The following is a 19,504-nucleotide window of genomic DNA, read 5'->3' on the forward strand; positions in this document are numbered from 1 at the left end:
AGTTGGACCCTTGATTTTCTATACTTGTGATCTGAGATGGTGACAGTAACTCTGTTTAGGGCTGAAACATAAACAAGTGCCCAGGATCCTCCGTATTCCCTTTTCTCCCTTCTGGAATTGTTTTTCTTTCTTGGAGAAGCATCATCCAACGGTGCTTTAAGAACTTAAACTTTGGGACTCCTGTGATGGCTCAGTGGGAGAAGGCACTTGCTGCCAAGTCTAATTCCCGGAGTGCAATCTATGGGATCCACATAGTGGAAGGAAAGAACTGACCCTGGAAAGTTGTGTTTTGACCTCTGTGCAGAGGCACAGTAGTACAACTGTACCAACACACAAGTGCATATACACACACAAATAAATTTAAAAAGAAAAAAAAAGAACATGGACTTGGGAGACAGACTGCCTGGGTTTGTGTTTCAGCTGTCACAATTTGGCTGTGTTACTCAGGACAAGCTATTCAATCTTTCTGAGCTTCATTTTGCCATCTATACAATTTGGAGGAAATATGCCTATCTCCCAGGTGGTGAGGATTAAGTAAGTGAATCGTGCTATATGCTTAGAATAGTATTGAGCACAGTAAGTGTCGCAGAAGTGCTTGCTGTTATCATTGTTTTTTTTTTTTCTCTTGACAAGCTAACCCTGAGCTTGTCAAGAGAAACTGATCACAGTGTGACAATGAGCTTGAGCCACTGAGCAGACCCCCTGCATTTGCTTGTTCAGCAAGCATTGCTTCATGCTGCATCAGGCTGTGTCCCAGGCAGCAAGGGCATGAAAGCATGTGTGCGGACATGGCTCCAGAGCTTGTGGTAGGACAAGGGGACAGGTGTGCACAGCAGCCAAGGCTCTGGATTCCTTTCACTTGTCTGACCTTGGGCCAGTTGTCTCTTTTGGGTTTTGTCAGGTGTGGACTTGGTATTAGAATACCTACCTGTGGTGTTGCTGTAACTGAAGAGATAGTGTATGCAGTGTATTTTGCCCAGAGTTGGTCAAGGGATGGATGTTGTGATTTCCAGTTAATAAATAGGCCCACTTCGTCATGGAAATACTCTGTGTGCTTTGCCCCAGGCACCTGGCCTCATTTGATCTGAGTCACGTTCTTGTGGCTTGGCCTCAGAGACTTCAGTTTCTTTGGAGGCATGGGGGGAATGTTGAAATATTACTTGGCAGTTATCTTTTCAAATTCATAAAAATCTTGAAAATTAAGTCTTGTTTCCATTAGCTTACATGATGATTTCAGAGACACTTTCTTAGGGGAAACAAAACTGACCAAGGATAAGAGAATGAAACTAAAGCCGTGATTCTTGAAGGGCAGTCACCAGAAGAGGCTTGTCTTCATCACCTGCATATGTAAGAAGTGCAAGTCTGCAGGTTCATGCCTCCAGCATGCCGAAGTAAACCTGGGTTTTAGCAACTACAGATAATCCCAAGGGCGATAGCTATGCAGTGGGAATGTCGGCTACTGGGAGGACAGTAGCCATCACTCCAGCCAGCTACACAGAGGGCACAAGTACATCCACCAGCGTGCAAACTCTCCAGCTACCGAGCTAGAGAGAAAAGGTGCTCCTACCTTCAGTTCTCTCCCTACTGGGTTTGAATGAACGGGGGCTCTGGCCACTTAGCAGGGGTGGTGATACCATCCCCTCGTGAATAAAATGAGGTAGTTTTGTTCTGTGTACACTATTAGCTGTTTGTTGAGGAATTAGCTTTAACTGTAAGTAAGTAAGGTTGAGCAGAAAGCCAAAGTGCTGGTTCTTGCTGAGGCAGCTGCTGGTTATGGCAACCATAGGCTTACAGAGTCAGTGTTAGCTTTGTATACCCAAGAACATCTTAGATGGTCTTCCAGATGAAGTTAGCCTTTAGATGTTAGAGAACCCCAGAAAGTGGTGGTAAATCCAGGGCAGCTTAGAGTGGCGTTCATTTTCCTGTGTTCTGGTTTCTGAGAGGTCTGGGACACAAAAGGATTGCACATTACAGAAAGGATATATCTGGGTGGTCAGAAGAGGTAGCTGAAAGTCTACCTAGTGTCTGACAGAAGCCTAACATTATCAGGAGAAGCTGGCGAGAAAAGGAGATTGTACCTCTGGCTTGTCCCCTCTCACCAACACAGTTGTGGGAAGTGTGTGGCTGTTTTACCACAGCAGGGAGACTCAGGGAACTAGAAGACACTTGATGATTGCAAAGAAATGTGCAGGAAAGTGACTTCTTTAAGGTTGTTATGATTCCTGGATTTCCTGCCACTGTCCAGCTAGGTATATAGATCTGAACCGATGGTCCTTTAAGGAGAACTGAATGGATAGAGCACATGCAAATCTCTGGCTGGCCACTGGGTGGTGCACATGTAAGACAGAGAGTCAAAAGAGCTGAAAACTGAGTTTGGAACCACAATTTGACAGCAAAGCTGGCTGGAGCTTGTAGGTCTTTATGTCTGGAATCCAAATCAGTTACAACAATGTCAACATTTACACAAGGTCAGATCTTGGAACATAATTTTTGAAAAGTCTATGAGCTGGAGAATTGGCTCAGTGGTTAAGAGCACTTGTTCTTACAAAGGATCTGGGTTTGATTCCCAACACCTACATGGAGACTCTCCACTCCTCAGCATGCATGTGGTGCACAGACATACATGCAAGCAAAACACTCATATACATAAAATAAATCTTAAAACATACTAAAAAGAAAAAGAAAAGTCTGGAATATAGTTGAGAATTATTGGACTTGAGGACTAGGTTGTCTTGATGACCAGTAGACTCCAGTCCTGAAATCAGTGTGTCTTGGGACTGTGTGACACCTTAAAGAAGCTGGTAGAAGGATGCTCCAGCAAGTAGGGCGGACGCTCTTGAGAGTGGGAGACAGAGAACATTGGCTGAAAGATAGGGACTATAAGAAACAAACGAACATTCATAACAGAAAAATACAACTGAAAACTAGGCAGACTGCTCAATAGCAGAGCAAACAAAGTTAGGAAAAAAGTAAGTTGTAAGGTAGATTACTAGAACTTACGCAGTCTAACAGTGGAGGTTAAAGGAAGGTCACTAAAGTAACACCATCTTGCACATAGGAGGCACACTAAAATGTTTTAAAATCCAGCAAGATGAGATGGTTTAGCAGGTCCAGGTGCTTCCACACATGTCTCACAACCTGAGTTGAATTCCTAGATTCCCCATAGTTGCAGGAAAGAACCAACTCCTGAAAATTATCCCTTGACTTTTCACACATGCTAAGTGGACATGTGTGCCTGTACTCACACACAGTCACATACGCAATAAGTTTTTTAAAAATTCGTAGAAGCCAGAATCACTAAAGTTTGAATTTGTGCCATGAAGTCTTGGAAGAATTCATTAACAAAAAATATTAGAATAATTAAATGACTATGTCCCAAATTTGTCAAAAGACATAAACCTACAGATTTAAGTCTAGGCAGTGACCCCATAAGCAGGGAAGTTCTAAGAAGCCCATGACCTGACAAGTTGTAACCAAACTGCTGAAAATAAAGGCAAAAAAGTCCTACAAGCATCCTGAGCAAAACAGAGCATTACTTATTGGGGAATAGTAATTTGAACGTCTACAAATTTCTCATCAGAAACCACAGAGGGGGCTGGGGAGATGATGGCTCAGCAATCAGAGCAGCTACTGCACTTGCAAAGGACCACAGTTAGGTTTCCAACACCCAGGTTGGGCGGTTCAGCCACATGTAACTTGTGTTCCAAGGGACCCAGTGTCCTCTTTGGAGGCTTTGCTAGCATCGGCAGACACTTGCACATAACCACCTCCCACATACACACAATTAAAATACAATAAAAGTCTACACACACACACACACACACACACACACACACACACACACACACACACGGGAATCTGTTTTTGGACCTGTTGAGAGAAAGAATTGTCGACCCAGAATGTTGTATCGAGAACAAAGGTGAAAGGAAGGAGAGTGTCCCAGATGAAGACCAAGAACGTTTGCTGCTGCCAGGAGCCTTGTAGGAGAGCTGGCCAAAGACTAGACTTTCAGAGATCATTTCTATAGTTTGTGTGAGAGTTGGCCACTGCAGGATCATTGCACTAGAAGGAACCCTGGAACATAGGAAGAAAGAGGAACAGAAATGGTAAACATACAGGCAGATTGCAGAATTGCAGATGCGCAAGTCCCAATAGGTTCTTTAAAAATGCGTTTGGTTAGTGTTTGGGTCTTCAACTGTATGTAGATGTAACATTTAAGACAGTCATATATACCAGGGGAAGGGCAATGGGTTCCCACTCAAAATGATAAAGTACTGATTCCAATTAGGTCACGGAAAATTACATATACATATTTCAGCTCCTAGCCCAACCATTGAACTATGTAGAAAGATGAACAAAAACATGACAAATTAAAATGGAATTACAAAATTCAGAAAACTCAAAATGAAGGCAGAAAAGAGGAAACAGGGAAGAACAAAGAAAAAAAAACAAGTAAGATGACACTTAAATTCAGACATACCAAATTACATTACATACAGATGTCTAAGCACACCAGTGCTGTCAGAGGCTTGGAAAAAAAAAAAAGACTCAATTCTGTCATCTACAAGGAACTCTTCAAATACCCAACATGTAAGATAACACTCTTAAGAGAGAGGAGAAAATGGGGCTGGGGTGTAGTTTAGTTGTAGATTTTGTGCTTAGTGTGCATGAAGCCCTGAGTTCAGTCTTTAGCACCTCCCTTAAGGTAGACCTATTAATGTCACTTCAGAGACAGTTTCCAGAGATATTGCCTAATGAAGACCATGTAGCTCCGAGTGTTTCTGCACCTAACGCCCATGCATATCCACCAAGCAGAGATGCAGAAAACTGGACCTGTCTACTTTACCAGTGGAGGGTCAGTGCTGCTTGAAGACCCGTGAGAAGGAGCAGCTGCAGACAGAGTAAGCCAGGATGTGGAGAAGCTGAACTCTGCTCTCCAGCAGCTGAATGACCTGTCCAGAACATTCCCCTCCAGTAGCAGCCGGCTCCTGTGCACGTGGAACATTCACCAGACAGATGTTTGGGTCATAAACTTTAAAGATTCAAAAGGATTAAAGTAAAGTAAAATACAGTTCTGACCACGGTGTTATTAGGCTACAAAGCAGTAACAGATATTCAGAGCATCTCCCTAAATGTGGATATTAAATGAGTAGCAAACTTCCGAGGAAGCCACAAGGAAAATTAGAAAATATTTTGACACAAACAAAAATACAACATACCAAAATGTGGAAGGTGAAATTTGGATAGGAAATGTATATCATAAGAATAAAAGAAGGACGGTCTCACATCAGTAATCCAGTTCCTGTCTGAAGACTGTGAAAAGCGGAAGGGAAACAGGTGATACCGAAGAAGGGAAATGAAAAGAGAACTGTAAGTGGGGGTGAGTGAGACCAGGGCTGCTTCTCTGAATGATCTTTGTCCGAATCAGTCTGAGCTGAACACCCAAGGAAAGAGAAGCACATTTTCAATAAGAGGAGTTGCACTGTGGGCCCTGCAGAACTAGGAAGGAAAGTGGGATTCTTTGAACAACTCTACAGGAATTTGTCATCTCAGGTAAAATGATCTATTTCCTTGGAAGTTAGAAATCACCAGAACTCATCCAAGGTAAAAGATAAACTGATTCATACTGCAGTTTTTGTTTTGTTTTGTTGGGGCTGGAGAGGTAGTTCAGTGGTTAAGAGCACTGGCTGCTCTTCCAGAGGACCCAGGTTCAATTCCAAGCATCCACATGGAGGCTTACAACTGTTTGAACTCCAGTTCCAGGGGATCCAACACCCTCACAGAAACATACATGCAGGTGAAACACCAATGCAAATAAAATAAAAATAAATTATTGTAATTTATTACTATACTTATTTTATAATTTACTATGATAATGTTTTATATTACAGTTAAATACTGTGGTGGTTCAATGTGCAATGTTCTGCACTGGCTCCAGTGTTTGCACACTTGGTCCCCAGCTGCTGGAGCTGTCTGGGAAGGCTGTGGAAGCTCCAGGAGGTGGAGCATTAGTAGAGAAAGTGGGTCGTTGGGTGGGCCTGGAGGAGCTGGGGTTCCATTCTTGCTCACTTTGTGCCTCCTGTGTGCTGAGGCAGTGTGACTGGCTGTTCTGCTCTTGTTCCAGGCTTTCCCCACCAAGGTGGACTCCGTCCTTCTGGAACTATAAGCTGCAATAAACCCTTTCTGCTTAAGTTGCTTTTGTCAGGGTGTTTGACCACAGCAAGGAGAAAAATAAAACAGATACTTTCCAGAAAAGTTAGCTCCAAGCCCACATGGTTTCACTGATGACATCTACTTTAAAAACTGCCAGATTTAGAAGGAAAAAGACATTTCCTGACCACACATCCTAATACATTTTTAGTGCATGCTTATGGCCATCTTGACTGGATTTAATGTGAGTGAATCTGTGGACTCAGTTCTGGTCCCACTTGGCTAAGTTGTAAACTGTTGGGTGGGCACTAGGTGTTGAGAGTCCAGGTGATGGTAACATTGATTAGAACTTGCTCTAATCCCTGAGAACTGAGCTTCACAGTGCTTAACTTTCCTCCAGTCACAGCGTTGTTTCTAGAAAGGCACTATTAACTGCCTTTCCCCAAGACTACACTAGTGTTTGTTGGGGGGGTTCCCTCCCCAGCCTCAGTTTTCTGTCATATCACTGAGCACTGGTATGCACATTGCCTGTTTGCTCATCTGTGAGTGGCTTAGGGCAAAGACCTCGTTCCTCTTTGTTGCTAGGCTAAGCACTTGGAGTACTTGCTGGATGGCAGGCAGGCAGGACAGATGGCTTCCTGGGATGGCATACTGATTCCACAAGTGCTGTGTGCCTCCTCTGCCAGGTGCTTCACTGGGCCCTCACCAGCTCAGTGAGAGAATGTGAGTCAGATGACCACGTAATGACGAGTTATACATGCCCCTGAAGCCAGGGTGCAGGGCCTTGCCGAGTGAGGGCATCGAGGACTGTTTCTGTGAGGATGTGCAGTAAGGTGAGACATGAAGGACAGTTACCTAGCCTCCTCGTGCTTTCTTCCTCTTTACTCTCAGGAGCTGGATGTTGTAGTATTTAGGAGAAGACATGGCATCTGCAACTCCTTTCAAAGGGTAAAATGTTTTAAAATTAAGTAAGGAGAATATTGTAACATTTTTACTTTATTATGACCTGGGTGGCGTTTGTATATGTGCTCATTAAATTATTCCTTGAGCACTTCCACAGATTTGAACACCCCCTCCCCCTCTTTTTTGAAGTACTAAGATTGACCCCAGTGCCTCCCACACTGGGCATACATGCTACCCCTGAACTAATGCACCATGAGATCCACTCACTATAAATACATAGTGATTCTCAGTGTATGCACATTACTGACCTGCCATTGCATCCAGTTTTGGAAGATTTCCATCCCCCAAAGTTTGCAGTCAGTCCCCACTCCCTTCTTCGGACAAATACCAATTGTGTTTTCTCTCTGGAGATTTTCCTCTTGAAGAGATTTCATGTTCATGGCCCCACCCCGGCTGCCTTCCTTTTGGCAGCTCTGCTTACCACCACTGCTCTTCCGAGGCACTTTCACTAGCAGCAGGTGCCAGTAGTTCCCTCTCCTTGCTGGTCCAGAGCTGTTTATGCACTCCTCCCCTGGTGGATGGACGTGTGGGTTGTCTTAGAGTTTGATTGGTACACACGTGCTGTGACGTTTTGTGGCGGGGCTTCTTGTAGGTGGTTTCTCTTGGATAAGTTCTCAGGTGTGTGGCTGGTGTGGGTTGAACTGTATAAGAAACTGGGGAACTTGCTTCCAGAGTGGCCCCACTCTTCTCTATTGCCCCCAGGGATTTACGAGAGTCCCAGCTTTTCTGCATGGCTGCTACTATGTGTCATGTCAGTGCCCCTTTTTCTGGTGGATCTCCAGGGCTCCTTCTTTGTGAGAAGGTTTCTACTGAGTTTGCAGAAATGCAGCGGTGAGTGAGGTGCCTTGTAACTCCTAGTCCAAGACACTTGTGTGAGGGTCCAGCAAGGACAGAGAGCTGTGTGGTGCTCTTACTGAGTTTGTTCTGGTGCACTGGACTGCCCTGCTTACTAGAAATAATTTTGGTCCGTATACAGATTTGTAAATTGTTTTATTAAGATGTAGTTTACAGTGGAGTCCTCTGATCTGAAGGTAATATTCTGTTTTAATTAATGCATGGTAGCTTTCCAGAAGCAAGCTCTATCATGAACCCTGTCAGTATGTACTTTATGCTCATAACCAGCCAGCTTCTGAGAAGGTATCAGTGTTAGTTATGGAGTTTCTTTTGGTGACACACATTTCTTCCCCCCTCCCCCCTATAATCTTACAAAGTAGTACTAGGCCCTTTCTCTCCAGCATGCTGTCTTTTGCTTACTCCTCTCTATATAATTAGAACCGAGGTTCCTCTCTTGGGGCTGGCAGGAAGGCCACTGAGCCTTGACTCAGCCAGCCCCGCCCCATCTCTTGTGGAGGAGGTCCCTGCCAGTTAGACCAGCCCAACCCAGGAACACTGAGCAGGGATCCGGGAATCGTTGTATCTGTGAGCGATTGAATATCCTGCCGTCCCAGCCGCCCCGCCTGCCTCACCCGCCCAGTGTGAAGCTGCGTGTAGAACCGTGGTCCAGAGGCAGGAGGGAGGCCGGCCTCCACTCACTGGGCATGGATCCGCCGGCCACGCGCCTCTGAGGCCTGGCGTTCATGGTGAGTCTTATGTGGGTTTGCGGTCCCAGCTTGGCTTCCGCTGGTACCTCGGCCTGCCGTCCCAGGCCTGCTTGGTCCTGTGCGCGGTATGTGCGGGTGTGTGCATATAAGCCCGAGTGCAGGTGTGCGCACATCACGTGCATCTGTTTTACCCATTAACTGGAGCTTGCCGGGGACACCAATGAGGCACCTCCTCCCATGGCCTTCTTTGTGTCTGCTGCTCGTAGGATTTTCTTTCAGGATCTTGTGTTGGTATAGAGAGATCGCCCTTCTAGTCCTTATTCTTACCCCGTAGAGTCCCTGCTCCGTTTCCAGAGTCAGGGCAGTCTAGGCCAGGGGCCACCTAGAGATGGAGTGGTCTTGTTTGAAGGAGTCTGGGGAACAGTAGACTCAGGACAGGCACAGCTGGGTTTCTCAGAACCCATGCAGTTTGGCACATTTCAGTTCCCAGTGCCTGTGTTAACTTTTGTGTTCTTGATGTTTGTAAGTAATTTGACCACTAGAGAAGGTCTCCTGAGAGTTGCTGTTCCCGGTGCCAGCATTCCTGGGAACTTAAGAGAATGATTTCAGAGAGGATATTGTGCTGGGGTAGAGAACAGAGCCCAGAGAGGAGGAGCCTCCCCAGGTGTTCAGGGCCTTTACCTGCCTACGCTGTGGTCAAGACATTGTGTCCCCATTACTGTCTTCTGGAAGGCTGAGCACCTGTAAAACCTGAATGGGTCACTCCCTCTTCAAATGGCAAGACAGCTCCATGTCCCAGAACAGCAGTCTTCTCCCAAACACTTGCTTGTTACAGACAGTGAGGAGTGAAACCAGCTGTGCTCAGCCACACTCGAGTCTTATTTGTCTTTTCCATTAAGTACCCTTTTTAGAGACATGTTGTGGGGAATTATTTTATAGTAATACAGTGACAGCCATGCACCAGACATTTCTGGCATTTCCTTTGGGTACATGTCTCATGCTTACTTGTTCTCATTTAGTCTTCCCCCTTCACAGACAAAGAAACAGGCGTGGAGGGGAAGACAGCGCTCAGGGAGGCAACCCTGTCGGGGATGGCCCATCCTGCAGTGCCTCCCTGCACGCTGCCTGTGTTGTTGGCAGACTAGCCCCATGCTGTCTCTTGGGTTAGTTTATGCTAGCCCCAGTCCCCCATGAGATGGCCTATTCCAGATATAGGTCCTGAACTCTGGACTTACATTAGCAGATAGATTCTGCTGCTGTAGATGTCTGAGTCAGATGTGAGCACAGGCCTGATTGATAGCCCTTTCTTCTTGGTGCACTAATCCAAGAAGCTCGTGGGGGTCTGATTAGATTATCGGCATTCTTGGCTATCTTTGTAGTACAGTTCCAGTTCCAGGGGTAGTATTGATGGGCCATCTCTCTTGTCTTCCTTCTGGAAGACAGTCTTCTATTGCTTTGGATTGATTCAACCTTCTCTCCCTTTCAATACAAATTTTGTCTATTGTAGGGTGTGCATGTGCAGTTGCATGTATGTGTGTGTTCTGTCTCTTTTTAAAACAAATTCAGTTGTCTACTAATTTTCTTCTGGTTCTGCAGATAAGGTCTAACCCACCTTCACACTCTACCTTACAGCCCTATACCTGATCTGACTCTTCTCCTCCATTGGGTTGTTCCACCAGCTATGGGTAGCTGTGTGTTGAGACCATAAATAGCTAGGCAAAACAATTTTGACTCAGTATCAAACCTGTTTAAAATGCTCTTGCTAACTGACAGTCCAGAATCTATGTCTGAAATAGGCCATCCTATGAAGGAGAGACTTGGGCTAGCATAAACTAGCCTAAGAGACCACATAGGGTGGTTCTGCCAAGAGCACAGGCAGTATGCAGAGAGGGCCATCCCCATCAGCACTGGGTGCCTGCTTGGTTACTGCTTGTGTGGTCACCCTGTGGCCTCAGGATTAGACCATATCTGTCGTTGCTGAAATGGTATGGGTAATGAGATGCTGTCTCTTGTTCTCTCTGGCCCTTTACTTCTTGCTGCTTACCCCTCCGCATTTCTCGTGGTCTGCTCTAGGCAGTACCTTTTGCCCATACCTACTTTCCCTGCAGGGGGGTGAGGGTCTCTTAAAGAGTAGGTCCACGTGAGCTTCACAAATGAGCTGCTTCTTCTTTATGTGTCTTCTTCCTTCTTTTCCTCACTAAATTTGCTTTGCTCATGGCCGCGCCTAGAGCTGAGGCCTTGCTAGGCTTCTTGATACTTTTTCTCTGAACTTACTCACTCATCAGGCCACACCCCACAGCTTCTAACAGGGTTAACAGCTGCACTGGCCTGGTCTCATCTTCCTCATTGGGATTTATTACCTACCAACTGCTCAGGTCAAGGATTTCATCCAGGTACTTTTCTAATCACTGTCTTGCAAGTTTTTGTTTTTGTTGTTTTGTTTGTTTGTTTGTTTTAAATGACCCACACTTAGGCAGTTTGAATCTCTGCACAGATAGGCACAGAATGGAGACAAGCTGTTTTTAGTAGGTGTACTTTTTAATTGTTTTATTTTTTTATTTTCAAATTACATTAGTTCATTTTGTCTGTATATATGTGCATGCATGCCAGGGTATTTGTTTGCCATGTTGTGCATGTGGCAGTCAGGGGATAGCTTGTGGGAACTGGGTCTTTCTTTCAACCATGTGGGTTCTAGGGACTGAACCTGCTGAGCCTCTTGACTCTTAACTGCTTTAAGTCTTTTATGACCAATTGAACAACTGACTTGCGGTAGGACTTTGAAGAATACTGTTCTAAATTCCTCTCTGCTGGGATGATCAGGGTGGGTGAGACCACAGTTGATTGTATGGCAGTTTGTTTTACTCATTGTTCTACAGGACTTTTGATAAGTCCAGTGGTGCAGAGAAGTGTTACTTGACTTAAGGCAAAAGACCCCCTAGCTTGGTTCTATGCAGGGAAAACTTTGAGGTGGCAAGTTAGATGGACACAGACTCCACAGATTTTGTCTGGCATACAGAAAAAGCTCTGTCCATCAAAGAGCAGGCAGCCATCCTTAACAGCCGCTTCTGTTTATAATGAGGGAGTGGAGGCATGAGATAGTCCAGACTTGCCTAAGGTCATAGACAGGACTTAGATCTTGCTCTTCTAAACCTTTACTTCTGCTGCATTATGTATGGCCCTAGTGTTGATGAGTCAGTAGTGAGTGCTTTTCCTCAGGCCTTAGAGTGAGTACTGTCTTCTATCTGGAGCTGGTTTGTCTGGTTGTACAGAGAGCCTACTGTGGTCATCTCTAGGTGGCTTTAGAACAGCTAGGTTTGGGACAGGACTTGTGACCATTCCCAGTGTTGTTCCATTTGTATTTGCAAGTACCATTTGAGTTTTGAAAAGGTCCTACCTGGGATTTCAAGTTTGGGCAGGCCAGGCTCTATCATTTTAATCATGCATCACTGTGTGATGAAGCATGCTATTTGACCCCATTTGGCACTAACTGACTCAGGATTATAGGTTTCTGTCAGGGCTGAAAGCTTTATTGAGGCTAGATGCAATGAGATTGCTTCCTGTGGAGTCCTACCTGCGAGCAGCTTACGTGAGTTGGTGAGAAATGTCCCTGAAGAACCTGGTGCTCAGAATCTGATCCATTTCCCCATTCTCCACAGAGCAAATCTGTGACATCAGTAGGCCTCCATATGTCCATTAGGATTAGGGTGGTGGTGGTAGTGGTGGCATCTTTAGCCTCTGAGAATTGGTGTGCAGACTAAATCAACTCTGCCTCTGAGGCCCCTGGAAAGTGCTTGGTACATTAGCCTGATCAGCTGCCACTGCTCAGTGTTGTTACTCGAGTTAGTAAGAAGTGCTTGTTGACAAAACCTGATGCTTTGGCCTTGAGTTAAGGCATTCCCTTCCTTTGGCTTGCTTCTGTGTTTGGCTTGCAAACTTTGCTGGACTCCTTGATTGGTTTAGAACTGCACTGTTTTCCCTTGTGTTATGGAGTCATTTCAGGTCTGAGGGAAAAATGTAATGGTGCATGCAATCCAATCCCTGTGCTGCAGGGGCTGTGCTGACTGCATGGCTGTCTCCCTGTTGTTGGCAGCAGGTCTGATAGTGGTCATGTCCACCTGGTAGCTGTGGGAACCAGGCTTAGAGAAGTCCAAGAACATGCTTTGCCTGAGTCTTAGCTGCTGGTTAGTAGATCTGTGTTTACCTGTTTCAGAAGCCTACCTAACCCATATTTTCTCTCCCAAACCACACATTTGTTTGGTTATAGCCACAAAAGAGGTCTGGCCTCCATAGGGTGGCAGTGCAGAGGGACCTGCAGCCCCGGTCCTGATCTTTGAACTTGCATCATCTTGTCTGAAAGGTGGGGTAATACTAGCTGTATTGATTGTTAGGGGGTCAGATCAAACAGTGTCTGGAGCCACAGCAAATGGAAAGAAGCGTCCATCTTCTGGGGCATCTCACTTATGGCCTCAGATTGCTGGCCTTAGCATAAATTGCACTAGACCAGGCTTAGCAGATAGGTGGCATCCAGTGAGGTTATTGTTACTAATTCTTGCCAGAATGCCACATGCCTTAGAAACACTGTCAGCATAAAGCTTTGGGTAGATTTCCTATCGACCTGAAGATACTGACACCTACTCACTAGACTTGGAGCATCCCCCTGCTGGTCCTGAACTGTCACCACTCAGCCTGGTATAGGGTCTGAAGCCAGTATCAATCTTTCAGCTCTAGACAGATAGGTAACTGGAAGGGATTTCCCCCTTCAATGGGACAGTGTTGGGATAAGAAGGGTAGGAGCCTAACCCTGTACATTCCAGTGTAAAGAAGCTGTTGCACTTTTTAGAGGCCGTAGTTGACTTTTCTGGGTGAGAGAATAATATTCTAGCTTGTGTCAATAAATCCTCTTCACAAGATAGTGTGGCTCTCATCATCCAGAATGGCACAAATCTATGGCAGTTCCACACTTGCTTTTGTTCTACCTGGATTGTCTCCCTTAGGGATGTTCCTCACCTGTGATAGACAACCAGAAAATAATATGTTTTGATTTTACAGGGATCCCAAATCATACATTATTCCAGAAGCTGACTCTCCTGAACCCTTCTCCTGCATTTGGAATGTGGGTCACCAGGTGTGACTAAGCTTCTGTGGCTGCAGTCTGTGGATCAAATCAGTGACTCTGCTTATGGAGGTCACTTTTAGATTTCCAGGGCATGGTAGAGTTATTGACAGGACAATGTACAGTGGTGGTATAGCAGTGGCCATTACAATAGCCATTCCTCTTAGCCAGAAGTACAGAAAACCATAACTGCCTGCAAGGGAAGTATGCAGACCTGTCCTAAGGCATCACTGCAACAGGGAGTTCTTGGACCCCTTCAGCCCATGGCTTTCCTTTTGAACAGCAGGGAAGACTGAGAGTGCCCTCATCCTTACAGTGAACTCAGCTACAAGCAGCACCTTTTTTGATAATATGGTAAAGAGTCACCTTGGTGTTTTTGTCCTAGGAATATGAAGACAAGGCTGGAAGACCAAGCAGGCCACCCTCTCCAAAGCAGAATGTGAGGAAGAACCTGGATTTTGAGCCGTTGTCCACCACGGCACTCATCCTTGAGGACAGACCCGCGTGAGTCTGAGGAAGAGCCTCTGTGCTGTCTGCTGTGGGGATGAGACTAGCTTGTCTACTCCTTTTCCAAAGGCAGGAGAGGGGAGAAGAATGGCTGGGTCTCTTGCTACCTCTGCATCAGCCTTCACTCAATGTGACACCAAATGGTGATTTGGGAAACTGTTCTGTGTCATAGAAATGTAACCAGGATTTTCCTTTCGGGCAGTGTTTGCTTGTAGTTTATCATCCAGGCTTACACTGTGTAGCTGTTGTAAGAACAAGGCCAGTTTGGGAGTGCAAGGAACCCTGCAGGCATGCTCCAAAGTGGTGCTTTGAAGGTGTACCTTTGTTTGCAAGACACCTCCTAGAGTGCCTGTGGAGTTTCTGGGACTTCTCTCTCTCTGGGCCTTGGTATCCCCGCTGTGTGTTGAGGAGATCACGGTCGGAGACCTTCCTGGAGGAGGAAGTCGTAGCTAAACTGATTACCAAATTTACACAGAAGAGTGTGTTGGGGAGAAGGCTTCCCACTTGAGGAAGACAAGAACACCAATGGGCTGACCAGCATTGGGCCAGTCAGTTCCAGGATCCTGTCCATCTCGGGGAAGTCAGGCCAGCGAGATGGTCAGTGAGTAAGGAAAGACGCTTGCTGCCAAGCCTGATGACAACTGATGAGCTTGATTCCTGGCACCTGAATGGTACAAAGAGACAACTGACTTTTGCCAGTTATCCTCTGACCTACACACACACACACACACACACACACACACACACACACCACAAAACACAGCAGGCGTGGGGGAGGAGAGAAGGAAGAGAAAATGTAATCAAACAAAATTAAAATGTGAAGTCTAATGAGGAGTATATCTGCCATTAGTTCTTGGTTCTTAGAGACCAGGAGTGAGGGAAATCCCGAAGAGGAGGTTGGAACTTTAGGGTGAAGAGAAGACCAGCGCTTTTAGTGTGCTGAGAGGTAACTGGGGGCTTGCCACCGTTAGCCAGAGGCAGTGGGTTGCAGTCTCACAGGGAACTTAGGTGGTTCTGGTACTTGTGAGATGTAGGCCAGGGGTCACCACATCTCATCATGTCAGCTGCCAGAGTCCACCGGCGTGTCCTATGGGATATGTGTAGCTTCTGTGTGCATTTGTGTAGAACAAAGGAACCATAGAACTCTGTTAGCCATTGCTCTCATTGCTGTGGCCAATACCTGGCAAAAGAAGCTCGAGGAAGCACGGGTTTATCTTAGCTCACGGTCTGAGGATCTAGCCCATCGTGGTGGAGAGGGCATGGGGGGGGGCAGGCATGTGAGGTGCCGATCACATTGCATCAGCAGTCAGGAAGCAGAGGTAATGCTGGTGCTTAGCTTACTTCCCCTCAGCCTTTGGAATGGTGTCACCCACAGTCCTTTAGAGCAGTCTGGAAATATCCTCACAGACACACCCAGAGGAATGTTTCTTAAGGGGTTGTAGCAGACAGTGTGACTAACTATCACAAGAGCCGATTTGAAACTGAGCGCTTAAACTGGCATTTACTGTGAGGTCATCCTGATACAAGGGTCAGCTGTTGACACTACTGCTTTGCAGTCAAATCAGTTTCTTTGGAGAATAGGGTGACTTTTGCTGTATCTTTATAACCCAGTATTTCAGTGAGTATTTTGCTTTGTAATAAATGTCTTTGCAGGGAGATAGCTTGGTGGTGTGTGTAAGGCCCCAGGCTCTGTCCTCAGCTGAGCAGGGTGGCACATACCTGTAGTTCCAGCACTTGGGAGGCTAAGGTAGTAGTGTCTCCTGGGCTATGTAAAACTGTCTCAACGAAACAAATATGGTTTTAGTTTATGAAAGAACTGTAGTTTTAAATCATGGATAGTTTGGCAATTTTTATACAATAATGCTTTAGGGATTTTTTTTTTTTTTTTTTTTTTGCCTCAGACTTTTATCTAGTTGTAACATGCAAACCTATTTATTTCTTGTCAAGAAATCTCCCAGCAAAACCAGCTGAAGAAGCCCAAAAGCATAGACAGCAATATGAAGAGATGGTGGTGCAGGCCAAGAAACGAGGTACCGTGAGAGCGAGTCAAATTCTGTGGTGTGGGTGCTTTCTTCGTATCGTGTGGAGCTCCTGAACTTTAACCTCGACGAAGGTTTTCATACTTTGACACGTACAGTTTTTCCATCAAACAAACAAACATGGGTGCTTCTCCCCATTCCTGGTAGCAGAATAGCCCTCCATGAGAGTAGGGTGTGGTAGCACATACCTGTTAACCCAGCACTTGGGAAGTTGAGGCAGGAGGCTCTTGAGTTCAAAGCCGATCTTTACTATAGAACAAGACCTTGTCACGAAGAGCGCATAGACTTACGTGAGAAAAGAGACTGTAGGATAAGTGTGCTGGGAAGAGTTGTAGCCAGTGGTGACATGCCGCTGGTTTTCCCTCCTCGGGCTGTTGTTTTCACAAGATGTGAGAAGGTTTGATAAGTTCCTTTGCAACACCTAATGTCTTAGTTAGGGTTTCTGTTGCTGTGAAGAGACACCATGACCACAGCGACTTTCATAAAGGAAAACATTTAATTGGGACTGGCTTACAGCTTCAGGGGTTTAGTTCATTATTATCATGGCGGGGAGCATGGAGGCATGCAGGCAGACATGGTGCTGGAGAAGGAGCTGAGAGTTCTACATTTTGATCTACAGGTTAACAGGAAGTGAACTGAGACACATATCCTCCAACAAGACCACACTTCCTAATAGTGCCACTCCCTATGAACCTATGGGGCCAATTACATTCAAACTACCACATCTAAAAAGCTAGAGAGTACTATGACTCTGGAGTGTTTGTTTTTTTGTTTTTCGAGGCAGGGTTTTTCTGTGTAACAGCCCTGGCTGTCCTGGAACTCACTTTGTAGGACTCTAGAGTGTTTTAAAAGTACATATAATAAATAAATGGAATATCATTCACCCTTTAGAAGGAAATTCTGACACATTACAAAATGGTTGAAGCTGATTGATCCAAAGTGAAACAAACCAGGAACCAAATGACAAATACTATGATTCCATTTCTTTGGGGTGCCAAGAGGCAGTGTATTGAGATCCTTTAAGCAGAAGGGGATCTACTTGGGGAGGGGCAGACAGGGAGTCAGTGGTTAATGAAGACAAATTTAGACAAGGAGAAGATGAGAAGGTTCTAGATATGATAGTAATGGGGGTGCACCATGGTATGAACAGATGTTATAAAATTATATGGGTAAAGTGATTAAAATAGTAAATTCTATGTTATGTCTCTCCTTCACAAAAAACTATAACTGTCCTCAAGTATCCATGAGTGAGTGGGTTCTACAACCTCTTGCTGTTGCCAGGATCTAAAGCTGCTCAAGGCTTGTTTATAAAATGGCTTATCTATGTACATATAAACTATGTACGTCCTTCTGTATACTTCAGCTCATCTGTAGATTACCCACAGTGGTTTTACACTACGTAGATATTTATCAGAGGATTGTTCAGGGAATATGACAAGAAAACAGTCTGCACATGTTTGGTACAGGCATGTTTGGATTAGCAGAGTCAGAGGCTGGGGAATCCATGATGTAGAAGTTACCATTGAGCAGACTAAGGAAACTGTGCATGGTCTTCCTCAGAACTGCTGCTGGTAAGTCAGGAGTAAATTATGAGGGGCTGGAGCCACGGCTCAGTGGCTGAGAGTACTTGTTGCCCTTGTAGAGGACCCAAGGTCAGTTCCCAGCACAGTATGGTAACTCACAACCATCTGTAATTTCAGTTCCAGGGTTCAATGCCTTCTTTAGACCTCTGAGGGTACCAGGCATGTTCATGACACACATGTATGCATGTAGGCAAAACACCCATACACCTAAAATTAAAAAAATAATAATTTAAAAAAAAGAGAGTACTGCACAAGCTGTTAGGAGTTAGCTTAGGGGTCACATTCAGAAAGAGTGGGGAGCATGAGTGTTCTTGTGATACATTCCGTTGCTTTGATTAGATGGTTTCATAGGCTTGTATGTTTTGTATTCATTGAATTATGTTTGGATAGTATACTTTTCTAAAAGAGTAAATTATACTCAATGCTTTTACTGAAGGATGGACAGTGTTAAGTGGTATATAGTCCATGGGGAGCAGGGTATGGTAGCATATACCTGCAATCTCAGCTCTCTGGAAGAAGAAAGTGATGGGATTGGGGCCAACCTGGCCTACATATCAAGACCCTGAGTTCAAAAAATAAACGCATAGGATATGAAGTGAGTGTCAAGAATAGACATGTGCTATCTACCCACACCCCCATATCTGTGTGTGTGTGTGTGTGTGTGTGTGTGTGTGTGTGTGTGTGTGTGCGCGCGCGCACACACACACATATGCGCTACTGGCTAGAAAAAGCATCAGGTGACTAATCACTGTCTGTCTTACTCTTTGAGGCAAGATCTCTTGCTGAATTTGAAGCTTGTGTGTTTTGGCCAGACTGGCAGCCAGCAAGCCCTAGCAATCCTCCTGTCTCTGCTTTGCTCAGTGCTGGGGTTACAGACAGGCAGAGGACCATACTCAGCTTTTATATGGGTGTAGAGATCTGAACCCCAGCCTCATGCTTTTGCAGCAAACACTTAACCACTGACCCCCCACATCTCTAACTCCTGCTTCACTGTTATTTTTCTGATGTTTTTGCAATGTGATTCCTTTTTAAAGAATCACAGAACTTGAACATGGTAGGTACTGGCTGCTCAGTGTTTTCTTCTTTGTTTTAATTATGATTTATAGAGCTTAAAGAAGCCCAGAGGCGGAAGAAGCAGCTGGAGGAAAGGTGCAAGGTTGAAGAAAGCATCGGAAATGCCGTCCTCACCTGGAATAATGAGATCTTGCCTAACTGGGAAACCATGTAAGCATTGTCTTCTCCTGCTGCTGCCGCGGGTGCCACTCCTTTCTTGAGTCTGTAGGCGGCGGCAGCTGTAGTTGAATGAACACCTTGTGAAGCCTTTGATAAAATTATTTTTTGCCGTGGTGCAGTCCTGTTGTTCTGCTGGACATGGTGACACCTTCTTCTAGTTTCTCTTTTGAAGGCCTGAGCCATGTTTTTAAAGCTTATGCCTGTGTCACTCCATACTTGAAATTTTGGTAACTTCTTGTGAGTCTGTAGATGAAATTTGGACAGCTTTCTGTGTGAGAGGGGCTGCCCTGCCTCTGCAGACTGTTCCCTGGGACTGCACCAACAGGAATTGCTAATCTGTAACCTCTGAAACTTTGCCTGCCCTTTCCCTGTCTC

The 19,504-nt window shown here is 45.3% G+C and overlaps 1 protein-coding gene across 12 annotated transcripts in view; it reads left to right on the forward strand.

Annotated features, from left to right (window-relative positions):
- Tbc1d14 (TBC1 domain family member 14) overlaps positions 1 to 19,504 on the forward strand; it is a 98,043-nt gene that overhangs the window by 48,967 nt on the left and 29,572 nt on the right. For 11 of the 12 annotated variants that reach the window (XM_042285896.2, XM_076545705.1, XM_076545708.1 and 8 more), the window contains 3 exons: positions 14,153 to 14,271; positions 16,222 to 16,304; positions 19,003 to 19,120. In XM_042285896.2, coding sequence (XP_042141830.2) covers positions 14,153 to 14,271; positions 16,222 to 16,304; positions 19,003 to 19,120 — 320 coding nt within the window. Of the gene's footprint in view, positions 1 to 8,532; positions 8,694 to 14,152; positions 14,272 to 16,221; positions 16,305 to 19,002; positions 19,121 to 19,504 lie in introns of those variants that run through there. The other variant, XM_006985593.4, reaches the window with a different exon arrangement.

Source organism: Peromyscus maniculatus, chromosome 10 (assembly GCF_049852395.1).
Source record: "Peromyscus maniculatus bairdii isolate BWxNUB_F1_BW_parent chromosome 10, HU_Pman_BW_mat_3.1, whole genome shotgun sequence".
Taxonomy (NCBI): Eukaryota; Metazoa; Chordata; class Mammalia; order Rodentia; family Cricetidae; genus Peromyscus; species Peromyscus maniculatus.